The 22,866-nt window shown below is 41.6% G+C and overlaps 1 protein-coding gene and 1 long non-coding RNA gene across 2 annotated transcripts in view; one reads left to right on the top strand and one right to left on the bottom strand.

The window, feature by feature from the left end:
- The window catches only part of ENTHD1 (ENTH domain containing 1), a 77,109-nt gene extending 64,961 nt beyond the window's left edge, over window positions 1-12,148 (top strand). Inside the window, exons 5-6 of the mRNA XM_019544963.1 lie at window positions 4,305-4,766; window positions 11,308-12,148. Coding sequence (XP_019400508.1) covers window positions 4,305-4,766; window positions 11,308-11,909 — 1,064 coding nt within the window. The 3' untranslated portion in view covers window positions 11,910-12,148. The remainder of the gene's footprint in view (window positions 1-4,304; window positions 4,767-11,307) is intronic.
- LOC109316703 overlaps window positions 11,441-22,866 on the bottom strand; it is a 33,874-nt gene continuing 22,448 nt past the window's right edge. The window contains exon 3 of the long non-coding RNA XR_002102898.1: window positions 11,441-11,517. This is a non-coding gene — a long non-coding RNA (uncharacterized LOC109316703). The remainder of the gene's footprint in view (window positions 11,518-22,866) is intronic.

Raw genomic sequence — 22,866 nt, 5'->3', positions numbered from 1 at the left:
CTGTTTGCAAATGGGGAAACCCAGAGTTTCCCCTTTAAAATGGGAATCTGCATTTTTTCCATGGAAAACAGAAAACCCAGATCCCTGCTTACCAGGGTTGCCCATAGTTCCTGCCGCAGCCTCTGGGTCCTCCTGACTCTGCTGCTGGCCTGCAGCTGGGATCTGGGTATCTCAGCTTCTCGGACATAGGCACAGCTGACCCCTGTGCATGGCTGCAAGGCAGCCTGCCTGGTACTGGTCCTGCTTCTGTGCTTGGGCCCAGAACAGACCCTAGGTGCTTGGCAGGCTCTGGAGCAACCCAGGACAGATGCTGGGTCCCAGCCAGCTCTGGAGACAGTGCTGACAACCCTGCCCCACTTTTACTTTGTTCAGCATGCTGGAGCAGCAGGGGGATGCTGTAGCCATGGAGATCCTCTGGCCGGGTGCTAAAGCATCTCCTTGGAGGACCTGGCCTCCAGTTGCTTCCAGGCAAACTCTGAGTGCACGCCTCACACTTTTTTCTGGCACTTTTTTTTTTTTTTGGATACTGGGATTCCCTGGACCAAATTTAGAGTCCACACTGCAAATATGCAGCACAGGGAACATTTTCTAGTTTATGGGGTGCCTTCTACAGCATCTCAAACTGCTTTGAGACACCACAACAGACATGTGCAAGCTCATGTAGATGCTTCTTTGGGGTGAATTTAGTTTGACCTGAAATAAGGCAACTTAACTTAAGCCACATCAGAGCGCACACATGTACAACTCCATGACATGGTGGCAACCATCTTGTGATACACAGCAATATCAACTATTGTGACTCAAGATAATACACATCAGAGGTGTATTATCTTGTGCTGCATTTAAGTTGACTCTGCTCCACATACATGCGTATGCTTTGACAGTTAAGTCTACTTAACAAGGTTAAATCAATTTAACTGACAGAAGGTTAGTACATGTGTACGCCCCCTTGGATGTTACAGTGTTGAAGTCTTCTTGTGCTTCCATCTTCTCCATTGTCTTAAAACCAGTTGCACATGACATAGTTCCTAATGCAACGTGGTCTTCTCCTAATGTTACAATGAAGTGATGTTCTCCTAAAGTTTCTGACCAGGTCCCTTACACTTTTTTCACAATCATTTATAGCAGTTGATCAGATGTCAACAGCAGTGCCTGATCAGAATTGAGGAAATCTGATACTTGTTTCACAAGATTCATACTATTACAAATCTTGACTTTTGAATAAGAGCTACATAGAATGGATTGAACTTCAAATAGCCAAATCATGAACTTTCTGCATGGCATGCTGACCAAGGGTTAGTGTCATGTCAGCCACAACATACATAAATAAGAAGTGGCGCTACAATTTTCACTGATAGAGTTGCTGTTTCCAGTTACTCATGTCTATTGCAAGTATGTAAGTGTCTTTGTTCTTCAGTATAGCTGGCAGCAATATTGCAATTATGTTTTTAGTTTTGACTATGTGCAAGGCAATGCAAATCTATTCAGAATTTGACCAGAGCTGTAGGCATGTGGATACTGGAGCAGTGAAATACCAGTCCCATGAAAAGTACTATCCATCACTGCTGAATTTGTGTTATGATATTAGCTGTCACAGGCTGCTATGGAGTTTTTGTAGATATGGGTTATAAAGGGGTTATAAATTATTCAGTAATAGCATGAACCATGTCATCTGCTACTTACAGAACTCTGTCATACAACACAAAAGCTGAGATCAAACACTCTGTTAACAAGATTGAATAGATAAATTTGACAATAACATTAAGCTAACTAACATATATAGTAAATAGGAGCTTCCTGATGTTGTTGAGTCATTTGGATACTGTATTGCATAATTATCTTCAACCTTTACAAGTTAAAAACGAAAAACTACAAAATACTATTGCAAACCTGCAGCTTGAAAATCTTTCCATGATCAGATTTAGACATGTTGAGTCCATTTACATTTATCATTATAAGCTAAAAGGAGTTCTCAATAAAGAAACCTATTGGTAATTTTAATTGCAAGTACTGTCAAAGCATGTTGAATTCAAGCCATCTCTGCTTTTCCATATTTACAGCTTTATCAAAATAAGCGCCCTCATCATCACTGCTATCAACACAATCATCATGCAGCACTGTCCCAACATTATCATCAAATGCTGTGAAAACATCTTGGCTTTACTTGTTTGCAAATAAATTTGGACAAAATGATACAAGTCTATTCTTGAAATCAATACTATGAATACTTGCTCACCAAATTGTTCTAAAAAAGTGCATTAGTCAATTCAGCTAACCTTGATATGGATGTTTTGCCTTATGTCTTCTGTTCATTAATGAGACAATTTCAGCGAACATGAGGTCATGAAGGATTCCAGCAGAATTCACTGAATAATCTCTTTTTCACAGTTGTGCCTTATAGAATTGACTGAGACAGCTGGCCTGATAAACTGCTTCCATTGCTAGCATGTCACCAGCACTTAATTTTGCCAGATTTGCTTTCCCTTGAATATGCCACAATTAACAGAACACATAACTTCAAAATCATTACTAAATGCCAAGACTGATCCAACAAATCATTATCACTAAAGAAACTGCACTGGTACTTTCTTTTGCATCTACATTAATTATTTTAGATGGTTTTCTTCTGGAAATGGGAGGGCTGAGGTGGGCTATCCTCAGATGATTCAGTGATATGTGAATTCATTTGAAGCTTAAGTTAAATTCTACTGTAACTAGCAAGACTTACACTACTTTCTTTGTTCATTAAAAGATAGCCTTAGTTTCATTTGCATTGTTTAAGCAGGTTAGAAGAGTTAGTATGTCTGATGCACTGAATACGTGGAAGCCTCTTGCAAGAGCTGAAGCCCTGTGACCTTGTTTGAACATTTGCTTGATGATGCATCTCATCTGCTAGACACTATTATAAGCCTGCACTTTTTGATTTTTGACAAGTCACACAGCATTCAAGTTGACAAAAACATCAGAACTAGAATTATACGTGATCTCTGAAACAAACAATTGCAACTCTCTGGACTAATTTACTTTCACTTTTTAAAAAGCATTTTAAAACTTCCAACATAAAGTCATTTTCTCATGTCAGTTATTTGCCACGTGTAGAAAGTGCGCTAGTTTTCCACATGTGGACTATTGTTGTTGCATAGTATGTGTTGCTAAAAACAAGCTACACTGCTTGCAGCTGTATTTGGGTCATTCATTCCACAGTTACATATATGTCTACAAAGCAATCTGAGCACCTTGCCTATAATGGGATCTCGGGGAGAACACTGATACACACAGTTTGCAACAAGCCTGGCAAAAAAAAGAAGTTTTGGAGACTAGTATTTGAGGATTACAATGGCTGTAATAACCTGTAGTATTATACTGATTTGATTCCTTGCTAATTCCATTAGTATGACATCTATTCAAATAAAATTATTTTAAATGATAGATTTGGTCTAGAAATTCGGTTTCAGCAAAAAAATCCAAAACTTCCTTCACAGATAACATTATTCTGATAAAATAAATTATATCTACTGCAAGTATACAAGGATCTTTGATATTATAAACTGAAGTCATGCCTCCAAATCTTAAATTAATCAAGATATTTATGCCAGTTTTTGTACTTTTAACATCAAACCCATAATGCAACCATTTTGGTCACATACTGATTCCATGATTAGGGGAGCAAGGCATCCTGAATTTTGGCTTAAGAAACTGGAACTAGATCCCCTTTTGAAAGCATAGAAAAACAGGGGCTTTTAGAAATTGCTGCTAAGTAATATTTTGGCTAATTTAATTTTCATTTTAGTTAACTTAAAAAACCCTTACTTTGAAGGATTTCAGGAGTCACTGCCTATCTCATTCATTCCACTGTTGAATCACATGGTCTGATGTAGTTTAAGATGACAATCAAGATTGCAACTTCTTGTTTGATTGTTAATTTTTTAACTACACACAAGACGCTTAGAGTTAGTAACTTATGCTTACTTGTAATTAGATGTAGTGATTAGAATGTTACATTAGCACATTTTTTCTGGTATCATGACAAACAACTGCGCTATTGGCAGCGGAGACCTCCAGGCAGGACATTAACTCATTCAATAACTTCAGGAGAGTCGATTTACTTCCCTGCACTGAATGCTCTCTACAAAAAAAAAAAAATGAAGTTGTAGTGCTTAATATATCATAAAATGCTTTGAAATTATGGTTATTCAGTGCAGTATAGTAACACGAGCAATTCTGCCTAACTTGAGAAAAGTTGGGAAAGGCACCTAAGACACAAGATGTTTTTGGTAGAATCATTCTCATTTGTTGCTTTACAGGTGTTGCTTCCTATTCCTCAGAGATAAGTCTATCATCTTCACGAAAATGGAGCAGGAGCAGAAGCGGTGACAACACTGCCACAAATCCTGTTTCTACAATCACTCTGAAACCTCCCTCAAGGAAGCAGTCAGATGCAAATAATCCCCAAACTGCAAAACACTTTCTTGATCCTTGGTTATCAATCCCAGAAGCGCAAGCAAAAACCAGCCAAAATACCTCAAAATTGGACTTACTTTCTTCTAGTAGTGAGGACTCTGTGGAAACCATTTACCTCTCTCCTACATTCAACACCACAGATCCTATGGAGGACAGCAGAACCAACAATGACAGTCTGAAATCTACTCCAGCTTCCTCTAAACAATTCCCTGGGCCTGTTACATCCACTTTCAATAATTTCAACACCTCCATATCTGGAAACTTGCAGACAGCTAGCATGACTCTTCATCCTTCTCCAAAGCCAGGTGAGTTTGTGCATTTCCTGTCATTTGCATTTAAATTCTTTTGTTAGCTCCCCTTCCAGGCTAGATCCTCTTTCTAGCTCTTAAAGAATGTCAATTAGGTGACAGTACTGAACTCAAGTCAACCCTAACACATTTTATACTGTAAAAAAGATACTAGTACTATCTCCTGCTAATACAGACAGGCTGCTATTTCTTGTGAGGTGTACAATCTAATTGTTCTAAGCTACTCAACTGGCAATCAGTTATCCAACAGCTAAGTAACAGCTTTCCTTTCAGTCATTATATATAACATTAAACATCACTAGTCAGTGCCAACATTTATAGAATACATCTAGTAACCAGTTTCTCTGCTTACCAGAGCACTTGAAAATTTATTTTAGGTGAGTTTAGTGCTGGGGAAAAGTGTTAAGGTTATGAGCCCCTCATATTGAAATTTTGCAGTTAACAGAATAGGTAGCACATGGTTAGGGACACAGCAAAGATTTCCTCACTCCCATCCCCTACTCTTCTTCAACTCCCACAATTTGACAGGAGTTCAGTTTCCATAGCCCATTCAGGACTTGGCTCTGTTGAGACTGCTAACAAGGAGCGCTGAATAGTACCAACCACTTCACTGTTACTTGAACAGGGACCACAAACTCATTTCACCTAAGCCAATAACAAATTATCAATAATTATAAATGACTTTTGGTTACTGCCAACATGGGATTAATTTGAAACTGAGAAGTAAAAGTTTCCATATCCCCCAGTCCTCTGACCCACCTCATATTTGATACTATGCAGCTTGATAAGTTTGACAGGTGAACAAATGAAACCCATTTGTTTTCTTCTCACATGAGAAGTTTTCTATAAACAGAAAAATGTCAGGAGTTAGTAATCTTGTGCTCACACCTTTAAGAGTTATTGATTGTCAGAAAAAAAGCTTCTGAATGATGAGATGGGACTAGGGAATACCTTCATTTTAGTCAGTGCAGTGTTCTGAAGGCTCACTTGTCAAGAAACACTTCTCGTGTATTGAGAAACAGTGAATTACTTTTGAAAGTAGCTTTTTAAAGTTTAAAATTGGCATTTTTGACACTTTTCCATTTTGGTTTCTAGAAAAATGTTGTACTCCAAGAAATGTTCTCAAAAAAGAAAAAGAAAAAAACCCCACAGTCTTTTGGTAACCATTTTGAAAGACTTGTACTAGCATTATTCCCCTCTTCTCCCCCCACTGTTCCTGTGTTGAGTCTGCCCCGTGTTCTGGATAAGGCGGCTTCCCCTTCTGGCTTCTATTCATGCCATTCCAGCATGATGTTGTTTATTCCCTCAGCACCAAAAGTATTGGGCTGCATGCATAGTGTTTCCATCTCTGGAAAGTGGAGGATGGCTTGCGGGTATCCATTTTCTGCTTGGCAACATATCAGACACTCAGTAGATCACTGAACCAGATTGATTTTATAATTTGGGGCATAACTATTTTGAAAAGTGTGGAAAACAAATTGAACAGTACCCTAAAGTTAAAGTAACTGCCTTGAAGAGGCTGGAACCTCTACAGGAAACAAGCTGTACTTTCAATAAGGCATCACTACTGTCAAAAATGAAACTAAATTGTCATCACTTGAGCAGATGCCTGGTATTTTCAGAATAGAAGAGGAGGCCATTTACCCATGGACATGTCATCAAGTGGATTTTCTACTCTAAGGGAAAAAATATTTTTAAAAGCTTGTTTCACCTGGTGGCAGACATTTGAAAACAGAGACAGGCTGTAAAGACTTCTATTAGTTGTACATAAGGTATTTCCTGAATATCTGTCACTAAGAATTAAATATGCATTTACTTTTTAGATACTGGTAAAGAGAAGCATATTATTAGTGGCCTGAGGCAGGGGGAAGGAAAAAAGAAACCTGTTCTCTGAGCTTATAGTTATTAGAGCAAGTATAAACATCATCTTTTTTTTTTTTTTTTTTACTTATCCTTCAGGAAAAAATATTTGAATTGTATTTGCATTTTCACATATTAGATGGAATCAGCGTATAAGGAAGCAATGAGATCTGGCATCAGCATAAAGTTAGAGTGTGAAGACTAAGGATAAGTATACACTGAAGCAGCAGAGAGCTGACAATGCTCTGGAAGAGCCTCAGGCTGCTGCTTTTGATTGTGCTGGAAACCCAGGTCTGGAGTATAACAATGGGGGGCCTCAGGGCACCCTTACGGCCCCATTTCCAGATCTGACTTGCATAGAGTGTGAGCACAGGGTGGGATTTTTTGCATCAGCCATGAGCTTTCTGCCACTGCACTGTAGGCATTCCTAAGGTCCAAGATCACGGCCCATGATAAGTCTCCTTTGTCACTCTAACAACTGAAACAAGCCAGAAGATTTTCCTCAGAAAAAGCTGAGGATTTCCCCAGGAAAACTTGATACCAAGGTTAGCTCAATACCGATTTGTTCCTTAAAGGGGGGAAGGATGAACCACTCTGGTTAATAGCCTGCCATTCCCATTACAAACCAGTATCACTTAGAGCAGTTCTGGGGTGGAATAGGTCACCCGTTTGTCCTAAAAAGTAGGGGGAAGAGGATTGCAAAGGAACTCACATATTTAGCTGTTACTGCAATATCACTGTATGCCAGTGAGGCCCGGAAATAGATGTTCTGTACCGTCTGCTTGTCCCACAAGCTCCATGCTCTCAGGACTAATGTGTGAAAACCAGGGACAGCCCCATGAATTTTTAAATGGGTAGCTGCGCTGCTGGTAAATGTGAATTTTCACCTGTTACAATTTAGCACCATGTCACATGCCTTAGTAGGTGGTTTCTGGTATGTAGATCAGGCCAGCATGAAACCCTTTGGGTCTTGTGAGACCACACATTGAGCTCAGCAGTGTTCACATAAAACTTTGCATTGTATTTATACTTACTAAGTATCAATTTCACTATAACTGAATGCTTATTCTGGGAAATGGTTCACCCACACAGCTGGTCTCAAACACTTGCTAACTGTGCAGGCAGCCATTTAGGGCCCCTTGTTTTTGGGAGCTCTACAGTCCTCCTTAAGTGAACTCTTTTCCCTGTTATGACCCTGCTCCCCACCAACCCACCTTAAACTATGAGCTCTTCATTGCTCTCCAGGGAAAATCACTATCACACAACCCCTATCATTTGCTGGAGCAATTCCATCTCTATTTCCTCTAGTTCTAGCCATCACAGTCTCCTAACAAGTTGATAAACTCAATGCTATAAATGCGCTACAAGAGTCATTGAAGTCAGCTTGGATCCCCATATGACTTTTCTTTATACAAAATACTGCAAAATATAGGGCCAGCTCAGATCTCATCTCTTCAAAAGATATACTATAGTTAATTTCCAAGCAAATCAAAATAAAAAATTATTTCCCTTATTGTGACAATGTCCTTAGCGATACAGTAGTTGAACTTTATATGCTGGTATATACAAACTCTAACGCTTCTGATTCTTGACAAATTTGGAGGTTAAAAAGAGCCCTTCTAGTTAGTTCCCAGGTTCACGGGGAGAAAAAGATAACTTAAAAAGTATAAACTCTAACGTTCAAAACCAGAAAAAAGAAAATGAGTCAAACAGCTAAGCTCTATAGTTGGCAACACCACAACCAAGAGTGGAGCCAGGGGGTACAGGAATATCCCCTTTGATTCCTGGCCCACCCAAAGTTTAATAGAAGTTGCTTGTCAGTGGCAACAACATTTCTATTCAGGCAGCAGTGATGGAGTCAACTGACTTCATGGCTCATTATACTCTACCCGTTTCCTTCTAAACTCTTCATTCCATTCGGCTTAGCAACCCACTCTTCTTTTTAATGGTATTGTTCAGCTCATCAAGCTATCCTTTCTTTTGGAATCCTGCTATCTGTGAGCTGCTCCTGGTAATGTAGCTCCTGTTTCACAGCCCTGCAGATTGTTTTAACTCTAGCCAAAAACATTAACTCAGGTGTGGAAATAACTTTTAGTGAAGCATTAGATTCACTATCAAGATGTTCAAGAAGGCTAGATTTTGCATTATGGATCTGAAAAAGAGACGTCCATTCAATTACAATGACTGCAGGACTACTGAAACAATGTATTTTGATTACTTTTTGCTTAGTTGTTGGGGGGTATATGTACTATATTATATAGCAAATTAATGGACATTCCAATAAATGTATATTTGCTTTTACTCCAATCTTAAACTGAATAATATAGCTTGACTTATTAGTAAAGCTCCTGGTTTCTTTTTAACTTGATAAAACTACACATTGTAATATGTAATGATGTATCACACCATCTGCATCCCCTTTTTAAAACCTAAGTCCACCTACAGGCACAACTCTGCCACATGCCTTCAAACTTGTTTGATCTCAGACATTTTTAGTATTAGACATCCCAGTTCTCAGGGGAGCAATCTGATTTGACCAAGGTTTGAATTCCCTCAGGGTAACAAGGACCTAAAACCTATATCTTCCACTTCCTGAGTGCTTTAACTATAAGACTATTGGGCAAAAAGTAGAGAGTTATATCCCCACTGTGGTTTCTGAGTTGAATTCCGTCCTGTCAATATGAGTTAGATATGCTCTGAACATATGTAATGGATCAAGCCACACAATGGACTTAGGCAAATCCCAACACCAAAGTGAATCACAAAGAAACTTAAGTGAGTTAGGTGCCTCACTGATCAAACTTGATCACTTCCAGACATGCACAGAAGCCTAGCTGTAGACACCAGAGGAAACTTGCAGTCCAAAATGGAGATACTACCTGAACTTATGTGTCTACTGAGTTCTGTGGCTGGTGAAGCAAAACCAAACTGAATCTCTTTTTCAAACTTAGTGTGACATTACATGTTACCCTTGGATCATACTTAGGACACTTAAAATGTGAGCATCTACATGTTAAAGCTCATTAACTCATGCTAAATGCTTTCCAAGTTTCTTAAATTTATGCTACTTCAGTTGAGGGTTAACTTGGGCTGTGAGACCTAGCTTGTGGTAAGGTAACTTTAGTCTATGACACAAACATAAAATGATCAATTTGCAGTCCTCCAGCATCCCAGGGTGCACCACCCATACCCTCTACCCCAACAGGGATACAACCCAGGTGTCCTGGTTCCTAGCCATGCCCTTGGGTCACCAACCCCACCACCCCCCTCCACTCCCTGCCAGTGACAAGTCAGAGCTGTGCAGGTAGGAAATGTTATTAACCTGTACCATGGGACCACTCACAGCACATTTTAACTTTAACTTTAACAACTTTAACATTTCAAGATTTAGTATGGTCTAAGTTTAAGGTGTCACTTCACCCTTAGATGGCGACATTTTATTTAAGTCCCATTTAGTCACCGCTGAGACCAAACTGGAACTGATTATTTATCAATGGGAACTCAGGGGAAAAAAAACTCTCTCTTCCTCCTCTGGTTTCTTTTCAATTGATAGAAAGTGCCTAACAAGGAACTCCCGCCCCCACCAATGTAATTGTACCTTTCCAAGCGTCCATCAGTTAGAGTCTTCTCCATTTTGGCTTGTAGCTCTGAAATAATCTACTCCATACAATACTATACCCAGGTAATTCAATAGCACTGATAAGACAAGATGTATAACTTTATAATGTGATCATCTTAGTCCAAAATATACTGTAAGGGGGAGGGTTCATTTTTGGTTTTGCTCCCACCCTAGAATGTAGTGGTGTATGAAAATTCATACACCACTGTAGCGTTCATTAAAATTCAGCTTTTATAGCTCTTTATTGTTGTTAAGTTACTCAGGGCACATCCATATTGTGCCCCTAGGGCCCTCTGAGAGGGATGCTCTCCAGCATGCCCCATTCTCACTTATATGTGCCAAATCCATAAATGCAGTAGTGAAGGTATTCTAGGAGCCTGTGGCTTCTCTCAAGCATGCCAAAGACAGAGAACTTGAGAACAGTCACTGTGAGTGCCCTCAAATGCCATCACCACTGCAATTTCAGGTTTGGCAAGTGCTGGAGAATATTCTTCTCTGAGTGTGCCAGACAAAACAAGCAGAGGCCTTCATGTGCCTACCAAAGCCGGGCCAATTCATCACCATATTTATTTGTTTATTTGTGATAACCACTCTACTGCCCTCTCTCTGTTTGGTAGGGCTAGTTAAGCGCATCCCCATTGTAACTATGTCAAACATTAAACTAGATTTTCAACTAAAGAAGACACATCTGCTTTCCTAAAAAATGTTTGATTTTTGGCAGAAGAGTTTTGCTTTGTCTTTGCTAAAATGGGGGAAATTATTCTTAAATGGAAAAACATGTTTTCTATTATGGGGGGGGCATAAAATTCTATTTTCCTACCAATTCTACAGTTTGTATTTTTCAATTGTAATTCTATTAGGGGGGGAAAAATGCTGCTTTGCTCTGTTTGTGGTGGTCTGTGCACAAAGAGGTACAAATCCTAGTTTGGGCCTTCAGACATTTTTTAAATAAATAATTTGCCACGACTGCAACAGTCAAAAGTCCACAAATTTGAAGTTATTTGTAGGCAAATCTTGTACAAAATATTTATTTTTCTCTCTTTTATGTGTATGTTTTAGATTTAACCAGCTCTATTGCAACAACAACTTCTTTTTCCACCGTCTCCATCTCATCCCCTAAGGCGGTCATTCCAGAGACCACAGGTCATCCTTATCTTACGCCTTCCTGTGGACCTTCATACTTGTCTTCACCCCAGCAGCCCTCCTCATCGGTTTTCCTCAAGGATCACAAGGACAGGGTTACACATCCTTTTCCTCCTTGCCAGATATCTGATGAAGAGAGCGAGAATACTAGCATCCTGAATCTCTTACCAGATAATTCAAGGGGTTCTGCTGGAAAAGTGAACAGTTTTGAGAGCAGAACTCTCCGCATATCTGGTGGGAGTTGGGGGATATTTCCCATGCAGAACAAAGCAGATATGTCTGACCATTTTATGCCTTCTGCTGAAGGCTCCTCTGATGTGGACACTATGCAGAAAGTCATGGTCACTCTGAAAGAGATAAAACATGCAGTTTTTGGACTGCAAGGAGATGTAGGTAACATGGCCAAGGAGCTACAAACCATTGGTAGTCAGATGGCAGGTGTGGTCAGTGATGTTCAGCATATGAGCCAATTCTTGACAGCTCCCCAAAATGCTAAGGAATCCCTTAGTCAGCTGTAATTTTCACAATGGCTACTTCAACTTTACTGGAATGTTCTGTATTTCCTTTCCTTAACAATATATTTCACATTGGTCATCAGACCTTTTTCATAGCATTGAAAATTTACAGCTGGAAAGGCACATGGCTGTTCTGTTCTTTTCATGGAAATAAATTATTCACATCTTATTCTTTGAGTTCTGTTAACATTTGAGCTACTCTTGCCATCTATTTCCCAGGAGTTTCAGCCTTAGGCATTCTCACAACACAGGACAAAGCTTTTGTGTAAGCAGTTCTGCCTAGGCAGTTACTTGGTAATCAGCAATAAACCTATTATTTGCTGGGTGCCCTTACACTTCTGGGCCTGTGTCAAACTGTAAATAAAAACATTTTTGAGGAGAAAAATGGGAGTCTGCACACCCTTTGAAGTATTACAGGTGTCATATTAAGGCGAACCATGAGTACTCACAAAAAGTAGGAGCCAGAGGGTGAAAGATTTAATGACCAAAAATGTTGCAAGTTAGTTATAAGAACAAAAAACTGAAAATGACAAGAAGACACCAGGAGGTGCACTGGGGAAAAGAAACCAGCAGAGAACCTAAAAGGCATCTCATATAACACAAAACTTGACTTTTATAACAACTACATGAATCACTACTTTTCCAGGCTGGCAGCCTCCCTTATTGCACTTTTCTACTATTTGTTACTCTCGTCACTGATTAGCTAAGGACTACAGCCCTGTATATTAAAAGCCACATACCCTTTTTCTTTCCAAAGTAACGAATTAGCCCTTGACACCCTTCCCAAGCCGAATCTTTTCTATGGGGTAAGAACTATTTCCATATGCCTCAAAAATGGTCATAGTGAAGTCACCATAATGTTCCAGAAATGGGAGAGAAGCATATCTGAGATGAGGTAATATTTTTATTGGACCATCTTGTATAGTTGGGAAGAACATCAGATAACCTTTTGGGCATCAATAACTCTTTATTAGGTCAACTCTTCCACCTGTTGAAGATGGGCCAATAAAGAGGTACTATGCCACCTCACAAATCTTGCTTCTCTAAAATGCCTGGCAACTTTGGCCTTGCCTGTCACAAGAAAAAGTAGATGAACCTGCTGGTTGTCCCTAAGCAGCCAACCTCTGCCCAATGTAATAGGTCCATTTTAAGACTGGAAACTGGGAGTTTCTGAGGATGAAGTAGCACCCACTAAATTCTACAGCTAGCTAAAATAAATCCCACTAGCCCACCTGCAGAGACTATAACCGCCACAACTAATCAAAAAAAGTCTTGAAACCCAATTTATTCCCCAGCACCACTCAGGCTGTATGACATGGAGCCACGTATGTTGATTCTCCACATCTCTTAGATAGCCACTTATGATGTGGTTTCTTTAGCACTCTAACTAGAATCTGATTTTTTTTACCTTCAGCAGGGTTGCTAGACAAGAGAATATTAACTACCTTACTTTCACTGGAATTGAATGCATCCAACAGTGCAATGGTCCCCAAAGGCACAAGGAAGTACATTTTACAAATCTTGTGCCCTTGGGGACAGCAGAGAAAGAATCAAGGTCTTCACTGGAAGGAAGATACAGATATGATTCAGTTAGATAAGCTAAATAGGTTCAAACCACATACCTGGTTGGATCAGAGACCTGTAAAGAATACCTATGTACTGCAGCAAGTAGTGGTTGCAGTTTGGATGTGGCAATTTCCCCTTAAAGCAAATATTTAACCGGTTGCTCAGTAAAGTGTATGGGAGCCATATGCTGCTCTAGGGCCTATCCACTGGCAGATCCAGGATAGTGGTGCAGGGGGTGCAGCTACACCCACTTCAGCTGTGTGGCGCATGCCCAGTGAGTTCTCTGAGCTCCCTGGCATGTCAGTGAAACACCTGCTGGAGCTCCACATGGCCTCTGAGCTCACCAGATTGTCAGCGCAGGTTCTGGCCAGAACTTCTGCTTTCATATAGCCACAGAACCCAGGAAATGGGCACCACCAGCATTCATCCTCCCTTCCTCCCACTCTGCCCTGAATTCAGCAACAGGGGGAAAGAGGGATGGGCAATGACAGCATTCACTCCCTGGACTCAAAGCTGCTTGAAAACAGGGACTGTGGCCAGAGCCTGTGTGGTGACCTCAGGACACATGCAAAGCCCTGCAGGCACTAAGCTGACATGCTGGTGTGTTTGGAGAGCTCACAATGCATGTGCCACACAGTTGAAGGGGGTGCAACTACACTGCCACCCACCCCTGGATCTTCCTCTGGTCCTATCTTTCAGATGAAATATAAAACAGAAGTCCTGCATATTTGATATGCGTCACATGAACTCTCTTCCTGGCCTCTTCATACAAGTAAGGGTCATTCAGTTTCCTAGGCAAAATATAGAGATTTTGGTTACCTTAAAATTCTTTCCTGCAATTTTACCATGAAACAGATATACTTTACTTCCTGTCCTGAACTGCTGTGTAATGTTGTCTTGATTAAATGAAATTCATTCTTTTCATCCTAGGGATAACTACATTTTAGCAATGAGTACACTACTCCCTGCAATTAGTTTACATGTTGGTTTTAGCATTTGGGGATCTTTTAGGATGCAGGATGCTATATAATGCATAGATGTAAATTAAGGAGGAGAGCTTTCCAGAGAAACAAGACCTGGCACAAAAGACCCCACTTCCTATGCTCTTGAAACGTTATAGCAGATGATCAGCAATTCCAGTCTTAACAGAGTCAGACAACAGGACAGAAGGTGATCCCTCATATACACTTCTCATCATGTAAAGGTGCAAATGCTGCTTAAACTCAAATATAAATTGCCACAACTATCCAATATTTTTCATTAAGTGGGTCACCTTCCCCAGGGAGTGGTGCTTGGTGGCCACTGCTGCTGCTTTAGCCCCTTCCAAAATGGCTATTATACTTCACTGTTTAAAAAAGATATTGCAGCACCCATAGACACTTGCTCCTTGTGACTTTCTGGCAGAGGCTGTAGAAATTTGCTCCCTAATATATTCTGGCTGAGTCATGCCTCTAGGGACTTGAACAGGGACTTGCTTGAACAGAATAGCCTCTTTGGCCCCACAGCCCTGAAGCTCCCTTGAAAACCAGGATATATACTCTTAAACTAGGAGACAAGCAAAAACAACAAGAAGTTAATAAGATTTGTGCACCAATACAAAAGAACTGGCTGATGGCTCTGAGGGCACAGACGGAAAATAAATATAATGATAACAGAGGTTCATCGATTTGAGAAACTAAGAACTGGAAACAGAAGTGGAAATGCCAATAATAGACTCAGTGTGGCTGATTTCAAGTGGCGGTTTAAACACCATCTGATAAAGGACTAACGGGAGAATAAGTGACTCGAGAGTTTCGTTTGGAAGGGAGCATGTGGTGGTAGAAAGGATGGATGGCCCTGTTTGTCATGCTTCAGTGGAAGACACAACTGTGGTTAATCAAAAGCTGTCTGGCACTGACAAATATATTAAAATCCACTGTGGGCACACCACCCTCCCCTTTCCAGAGAAGACAGTGACAGTGCTGTAGCTGCTGCTAAATTGAGCTGTTTGATTCTCTTTTACATTTAGGGGAAAGACCCCTAATGGGAGGTTCCCGTTTGGGAATTAAATCCCCTCCTCCTCCCAAACCCATAAATGTGTCTAATAAATCCAGGCACAGAGGACCAGCAGCACCAAACCACAGAGGAGATGAGGATTTGATGATCTGCACAAGCTGAATAACAAGCAGACGCTGACAGAAATTGCAATGCAAGCCCTCCACCTTCAGATGGGGCATGGAACAACTGATGTTGCACCGTGTACCCTGATCAAATTCAGTTTGGGCAATAGCATACCCTGCTTTTTAACTGCATGTGCAATCTACTTCTTGTCCTATGCTTCTTGCTAGTGTATCTGTTTAGTGTGAATCTTTAACTGCGCGAGACAATTTCATTTTAACTTAGATTTTTTTTTTTAAGCAGCAGCCTGTACCTTTCATGGACAAAAGCAAATCTATCACAGAAAGTTGCTCATTCCTGCTGACCTTTCATAACATTAAAGAGCTGAAAATAAAACCAGGCATTCAAAGTCACAAATACCAAATTATTTGACCTTGGGATGTTGATATGGCAAGTTCCTTTCATGGGTGACAGTCCAAGCATTTCCTTGCAGGTCTCTGGAAGGCCTCAATTCCTCACCAGCCAAACAGGATACACAACACAGACCATGTATGAGTTCCCTGCTTTACCTTTACAGCTTTAGTGTGCAGCTCCTCTTAGCTCTCAACTCTCATGTTCCATACTCTCTGGGACAGATTTCTCATTACAGAAATGGTAAAAACAGATACGATAAACTCAAGTTTTAAAATACAAGCTGTGCAACCTTATTTAGTGATGGAATAATCTTAAACCTCCATATTTCAGTCTTCGGAAAGATGAGGAGCTATTCTTTAATGCTGTCTAGTGGTGGGAGGTGTACGTTAGGGCTGTGCGAAGCTTCAGGTGGTGATTTGATTTGGAGGAGATTTGGCCTGATTCGGTGGCCGAATCTCCAAATCCAAATGGAATCAGGGGACCAATCTAAAGGTCCGAATTGATTCAAAGCTCTTTGAATCTTCCAGAAAGATTTGGAGAGCTTTGATGAATCAGGCAGTCCCTGGTGGCTGCAGCCCCCGACTCTGAGCTGGTAAGTACTAGAGGCGGGGGAGGGGAGGCTAGGGGAAGGGACCATGGGGGGCCCCTGCCAGTCCCCCTGATCTCCCCCACTCTCCCAGCCTCCTCCATGGCTGCCCTGCCTGCCTCAGCTCCCGGTACTTTAAAAAAAAGCCCCAGTGCTCACTGGGTGCTTCCAGGCAGAGGGGTGATCCCCACTGCCCCGAACTGCATGGGGGGCTCTGCCACGAGCCCCTGGCCCTCCCTCCCTCACCCCCAGCCCCAACATGGGTGCCCCACCTGGGCCAGCTCTGGCCCTTTAAGGAAAAAAAAAAGCTGAGAAAAGCCCCAGGATTCCGCTCCTGCAGCGGCTTTGGGGCTTCGGAGGATTCATGCAGAGCCCCCCACGTGGTGTGGGGCAATGCAGGGCAGTGGGAATTGCCCCCTGCCAGCAGGAGCGGCAAGTCCGGGGTTTTTTTCATGTTTTTTTCCTTAAAGGGTCAGAGCTGGCCCAGGCAGGGTATCCATGTGGCGGCTGGCAGAGCGAGGTGGAGGGGGGATCCCAGGGCTCATGCAGAGCCCTCCACACAGCGTGTGGCAGTGGTGGGTAGCAGGGTCTGCTCCCCCCCCCGACAGCACCTGCTGAGCCAGGGCTTTTTTCCCCCAAGTGCTGGGAGCTAGGGAGCCATTGCTGGGCTGGGAGAGCGGGCGGGGGCTGATTCAGAGATTCGTCCGAATTGAATTGGGACAGTGATTCAAATCACTGAATCGAATCACTGTCCCCTGAATTGGCCAAATCTGAATCCAAAGTGAATACTAGCCACTTTGCTAGTACACATTGTACCCAAACTTTAAGGGCATTCACAGTCATTAGCACCTTTATATTCATCCTTTTAGTTATCCTTTCATCTGAAAGAGATGGACAGGAGTTCTCTCCTTGACCTCACACTTAGCGCTCTTCCCATTTTCTCTTCACAATGGCAAAATGAACCTTCTTCCACCTCTAGATCACCCATAGCTCCCCCACAGAAAAGAAAATGACTTCCCTCAAATGGGGAGAAGCCTTGCACTCTTTGTCCATCTTATCTGTTAAGGCAGCAACATCTCCATCATGGATCATATGGGACTGTTCAGCCTAGAAAAGAGAAGACTGTGGGGGGATTTGGTGGCAGTTTACAAATATATCAGGGTTGAGCATTTGGTGAACAACTGTTCACCAAAGCACCCTAGGGGAAAACCAGGAGCAATGGTATAAACTCCTAGAAGAAAGTTTCAGACTGGATACAAGGAAAAACTTCTTCACAGTTCGTGTGACCAGACTCTGGAGTCGACTCCCAGCAGCGGTGGTGCAGGCACCTACCCTGAAGACCTTCAAAAGGAGACTGGACGCACACCTTGCTGGGGTATTTGACCCCAGCAGTCTTTCCTGCTCAGAGCAGGGGACTGGATCCAATGATCTCATGAGGTCCCTTCCAGCCCTAAATGTCTGTGAACCTGTGGACCACCCTGTGTTCTCTATGAGCTCTATTCTTTTCCTGGCAGTTGATGCTCTGCTCAGATGGTCATCCCACTCCTTAGGTATGAGGGAGTAGATGAGACTTGCCAAGAACAGAAGTAGAAGAGCAGGTCAGCAGAGGAAATTTTCAAAAATCAAGTTGCGATGGAACGTAGAAGAGGACAGCACCCTCCTAGACTCCTAACTCCCCAGCTTCTCCCATCTGAAAGAGATCCTTTTTTCTTCCAAGACTAGCCCCTTACTGCCTTCTCCAGTCCTACAGGAGTCTAGCATTTTCAAAAGTAGCTAGTTTTGGAAGTCCAGATTTTGTGTGACTGACACAACTTCCTGGCCGCTCTGATTGACTTCAGTTGCTTGTATTCAACTTTTCTGAATGTCAGGGCCTGGATATCTCAAGTACACAACAAAGAACTGAGACAAGCAAAATCAGGGCCCACTTCTGATCATGTTCATCATGGTGTACAAAAACTCAAGGGGACTGGCCAGTGCGTCAAAAGTTAAACAGCAGCTGTGTTCTATCCTGGAAATGTCTAGCGTCAGTGATGTCCGAAATGCATAGTTTCTTAAGTATTATGGGATCCTCGATGAGAGGAGGTAGAGAGACGTAAAATATCAATCAATCATTGAGGAACACTATTATCTTCCTCATATACATATGTAACTCCCATATGTATACATGCATAGAGAGAAATGAATGGAGCTCACAATTTCTAAATAAAACACATTATTTATTTTCAGATTCTCCTTTCAATGAAGTAGAATTCTTTACCCTTATAAAACCACTGGCCTTGTTACACTGAATGAACATTTCTAGCCTCTAGATTAGCTTTGCTTAGACCATTAACGTAATTAATCTTCTCTAACTCAGACAAATTAGTGTTTCCATGCGGCTCATTAATCTCTGCCTCTTCACCTAAAGAGGCCATGCTTCATGGCACCAATATTATGTAAAAGAACATCACGCCGGGAATATCTCCAAGACTGTGGAAGGGTTGAATAAGGCAAAAGCCCACTGCCTGATTTTGTCTAGACATTTAAGTGGTGGTGGTGGTGATATATATATCTATATCTATAAATCTATATAGTTAATATTATATCTATCTATCTATATCTATATACACACACACAGAGCAAGAGAGGCTAAGAGGCTCAGTTTAGATCTTTAAACACTCTGAGATTTGCTGCAATTTCGTTTGGACTGGAATATGGGAATAAAGAAGTAGGCATTTATTGGTCACTTTGACAAAGGAAAGTTGCTGATATCTTGAGAGAGAGAGAGAGAAAGCAAACCAAAGCACTTGTGCCTTAATAACTGTAATTAGTTCAATAATGATCCTTAAGAACCATCCTGCTCACAGACTTTCTGACAATCTCAAAAAAGGGGACAAATGAATATGTTTTTTCCCAGCCCCCTTCAAATCTCCCCCTCAGTCTCTCCTCCGAAGGACTGTGCTGCTCATGCCAAGCCACCTATATAGTCAAGGCTAGTAAGGAAGCTGTGCAGTGCAGAATATTGGTTCACCTTAAAACAGCCACTGGTGACATTTGTTTCTCTGTTGTTTGAGCCTTGTACACGTTCAGGATATGCTTCAATTATAGTCATCAGTTACTAATACCCAGAGTTCCTTCTGGCACCAGTGCGCATGTTTTGAGTAGATCAGCAAAGCATCTATTGGGACACGTTAGTCCACCCTGCTTTAAATCACAGGTAAACCACTACAGTGCAAACTACAGGTCACTTACCTATTTTAGGTACTTACATAGTAGACCCTGTTACCACAGAATAGGAGTTCCTCTCAATCTTTGAATGCAAATATTCTCACCCTGTGGGGAGGTCTGTTGTCAGACTAAATTCTATTATTCCCATTTGATAGCTTGGGAACTGAGGCACCCAATACTTAAATGACCTAGTCACAGTCATGCAGGAAGCCTGTGGCAAACCTGGGAACTGAATGCATTTCTCCCAAGTCCCAGGCTAGCATTTTAACTTATGAACCACCTTTCTTTTCTGATGGGTTTCTCATAGTTTTAACTTGCTTCCCTTGGGGGCTGGATACCAGTGCCTGCATATTCCAGAGCAGGCCACACTGCATACTCTCTGCTTGTGTCACACGTAGTATCTGGTTCTTGAAAACAGCAACCAGCAGCAGGAGGCTTGGAAATGCCAATTTTAATTTTAAAAGATATATATAGATAAAGATTTATCTAACTATCTATCTATCTGTCTAGGAAGATTTCAGCAAATCACAGCCCAGAACAATCAAATGTTCTCATCTTACAGAGGATGTGGAAATCCTTTAGGCTGCTAGATACAGCTACATCAAGCCTTTTTCACCCAGGTCTCCTTGTTCAAATAATTATTCATATTTTTTCTCTGCCTTTGAACAAATCCTGCCTTTACTTCTATTTCCAGAGGTTGAGGTTCATTTTAGAAACTTCCTGCCTCCCTGTCTTAATAACTTCTTGGGACAGAAACCATGGAGCTGAATATCTCTGGCTGACATAAAATGGCATTGCTCCACTGAAGTCAGCTGAACTTCAAGGCCTTGTCTTTCTATGCAAAGTATTATGGAGTTATGGCAACTGTTATACCCAGCTGTATGCATTACCATCATCATTCTAATATAGGCAGTCCTTGACTTACAATGTTTTGAGTTACAACGTTTATAAATTGACACCCTGTTTCAACTTTATGATGTCAGGTTTGACTTTACAACGTGTGAGCCAATGCAACATCATGCCAGAAAACAAGTTCGCTGCGTCGCTCATCTCTCTGGAGAACATCTGTCCAAACTTCCTTGGACACTTCCTTTAGCAAAGCAGACAAGACTCCAGCAAAACCTGCATCCAAGACTCCTGAGAAGACTCCAGCCAAGAACCCTTCAAAAAGTCCAACCAAGAGCTCTTCAAATAGTCCAGCAAAGTCACCTCAAAGAAGCCCTTCCAAATCAATGACAGCTATTTGCAATGTAAGTACATTAATGTAGCTATATTACTCATCTATAATTGATCAAGTACAAAATTCTGGGGCATTTTTAGTGAAAATAGGGTTCAGGAACCAATCCCCCATTTGGCAGTAGGGAAGTGATGTCCTAAGTCTGAAGACTGGGAAGCATACAGGAGTGAACCAACCAACTAACATCTACAAAACTATGAAATTAGGCCAAGATCACACAGAGAGACAAAGGCAGAGACAGACAGAGAGTAACAATGGCAAGACTTGAATCCAGATCTCCTGTGTCCTAGTCCAGTGCTTTAACCACAAGGTCATCCTTCCCTTTTAAAGGGCTATGGATTTAAAGGAACAACCAGGCCACACCCTCAGACAGCACATCAGAGCAGCTTCTCCTTTTCCTTTGCCTCATTCACTACGCTCTCACTAGCTCTTTTATTCTTTCTTAGTTCTTCCAATGATGACAACCTCCTCCCTAGGAATGTGCTTTGTGGTACCTGGTCTTGGAGGACAGTGTTACAACCTTTCATTACACTTGCTAATATATTCCCTATGCTCAGTGCGCCTTTGATTACCACTCCATTCCCAGTAATGACTGTGACAGAAATGGAGGAGCATGCCCACCACAACTACACAGATGGAGACACCACAGGGCATTTCAGCAATATCTCCACCCCCTCTGCAATTAACGGGAACCTGTTTTGATACCCAGGAAAGTATGAATTGTACTTGTATGACAACAGTCCTTCAAAGACTTTAGTCCCCTCCGTTTCTGCCTCCTCTAACAAAAGACAGAGCTGCATGTGGTGGAGAACAAAGTAGCACCACAGAACCAGGTTGACTATAGTCAGCACTGTTTATTTAACATTTCCCACCACTAGATTATCACAGAGATGTTTCCACCATGACAGAGATAGTGCAATCTCTAATGCAGACAAAGAGTGAGAAACTGACACCCCTTTTACTATTATGGTCATATCTATGCTACAATCAGAGGTAAGATCACAGCAAGCACAGTTGGCCCTTAGCTACCTTTGCTAGCTTAGCAACAATCACAGTGAAGACATAGAAGTACAGATATCAGCTGGCCATCCAAATATGTATCCAGGGCTTCCAGCAGGCTTGAACAGCCTGCATTGCAGTCTAGGCTCCATGTCTTCTCTGCTACAATCCTAGCTGCTGATTGTAGAGTAGACAGAGCGTTACTCACTGCTGCAGGCAGGGGCAGATGACACATTGGAAGTACATGAGTTTTACTGAAACTTCCCCTTTGGCTACTGCCAATCTGGCTACACAAAACAATGGATCTGTAAGAAAGTCTAAGAAAAGGTTCAATATATACATGGCTCATAGGTTCTTTTCAGCTACTTTTTTTTTACCTCAGGATGTATATAGTCATCTCCCTTGGTTGGTATGCTATAACAAATATTTTTGCTAGAATATCCCTAACTTGTGGAGAGAGGGGAAAGGAAATTTCCATGTCATTTGCACATTTTTGCTATAACACTTTCCAGATGCATAATAATAGGAATGGCACCTATCTTTCTTCCTTCCACACCTGCAATCTGAAATCTGCAGCCAGGTCGACTCAAGCTTAATGCCTTTACCGGAGTTACTGATACGTGGTTAGGATAGACCCGATCCAACTTCCAATCAAACTATTTAAATTGTTGGTGGTGCACTCCAGCATGGTGTTGGGGCACCCAGGAGAAACTGTCCTACTTCCAGCCTTCAGGATTGTCCTGTGAACTGACAAGTCTGCCCTGAGCATCGATATCAGTTCAGCCATGTATTTCCCTTTTTACTAGAGTGGAAGGCATAGGGGTAGGAGAAGTGCAGAACAGGGATGCTCCAAT

Source organism: Crocodylus porosus, unplaced genomic scaffold (assembly GCF_001723895.1).
Source record: "Crocodylus porosus isolate Cpor-Errol unplaced genomic scaffold, CroPor_comp1, whole genome shotgun sequence".
Lineage (NCBI taxonomy): Eukaryota > Metazoa > Chordata > Crocodylia > Crocodylidae > Crocodylus > Crocodylus porosus.
This window is presented reverse-complemented; position numbering and strand designations above follow the sequence as displayed.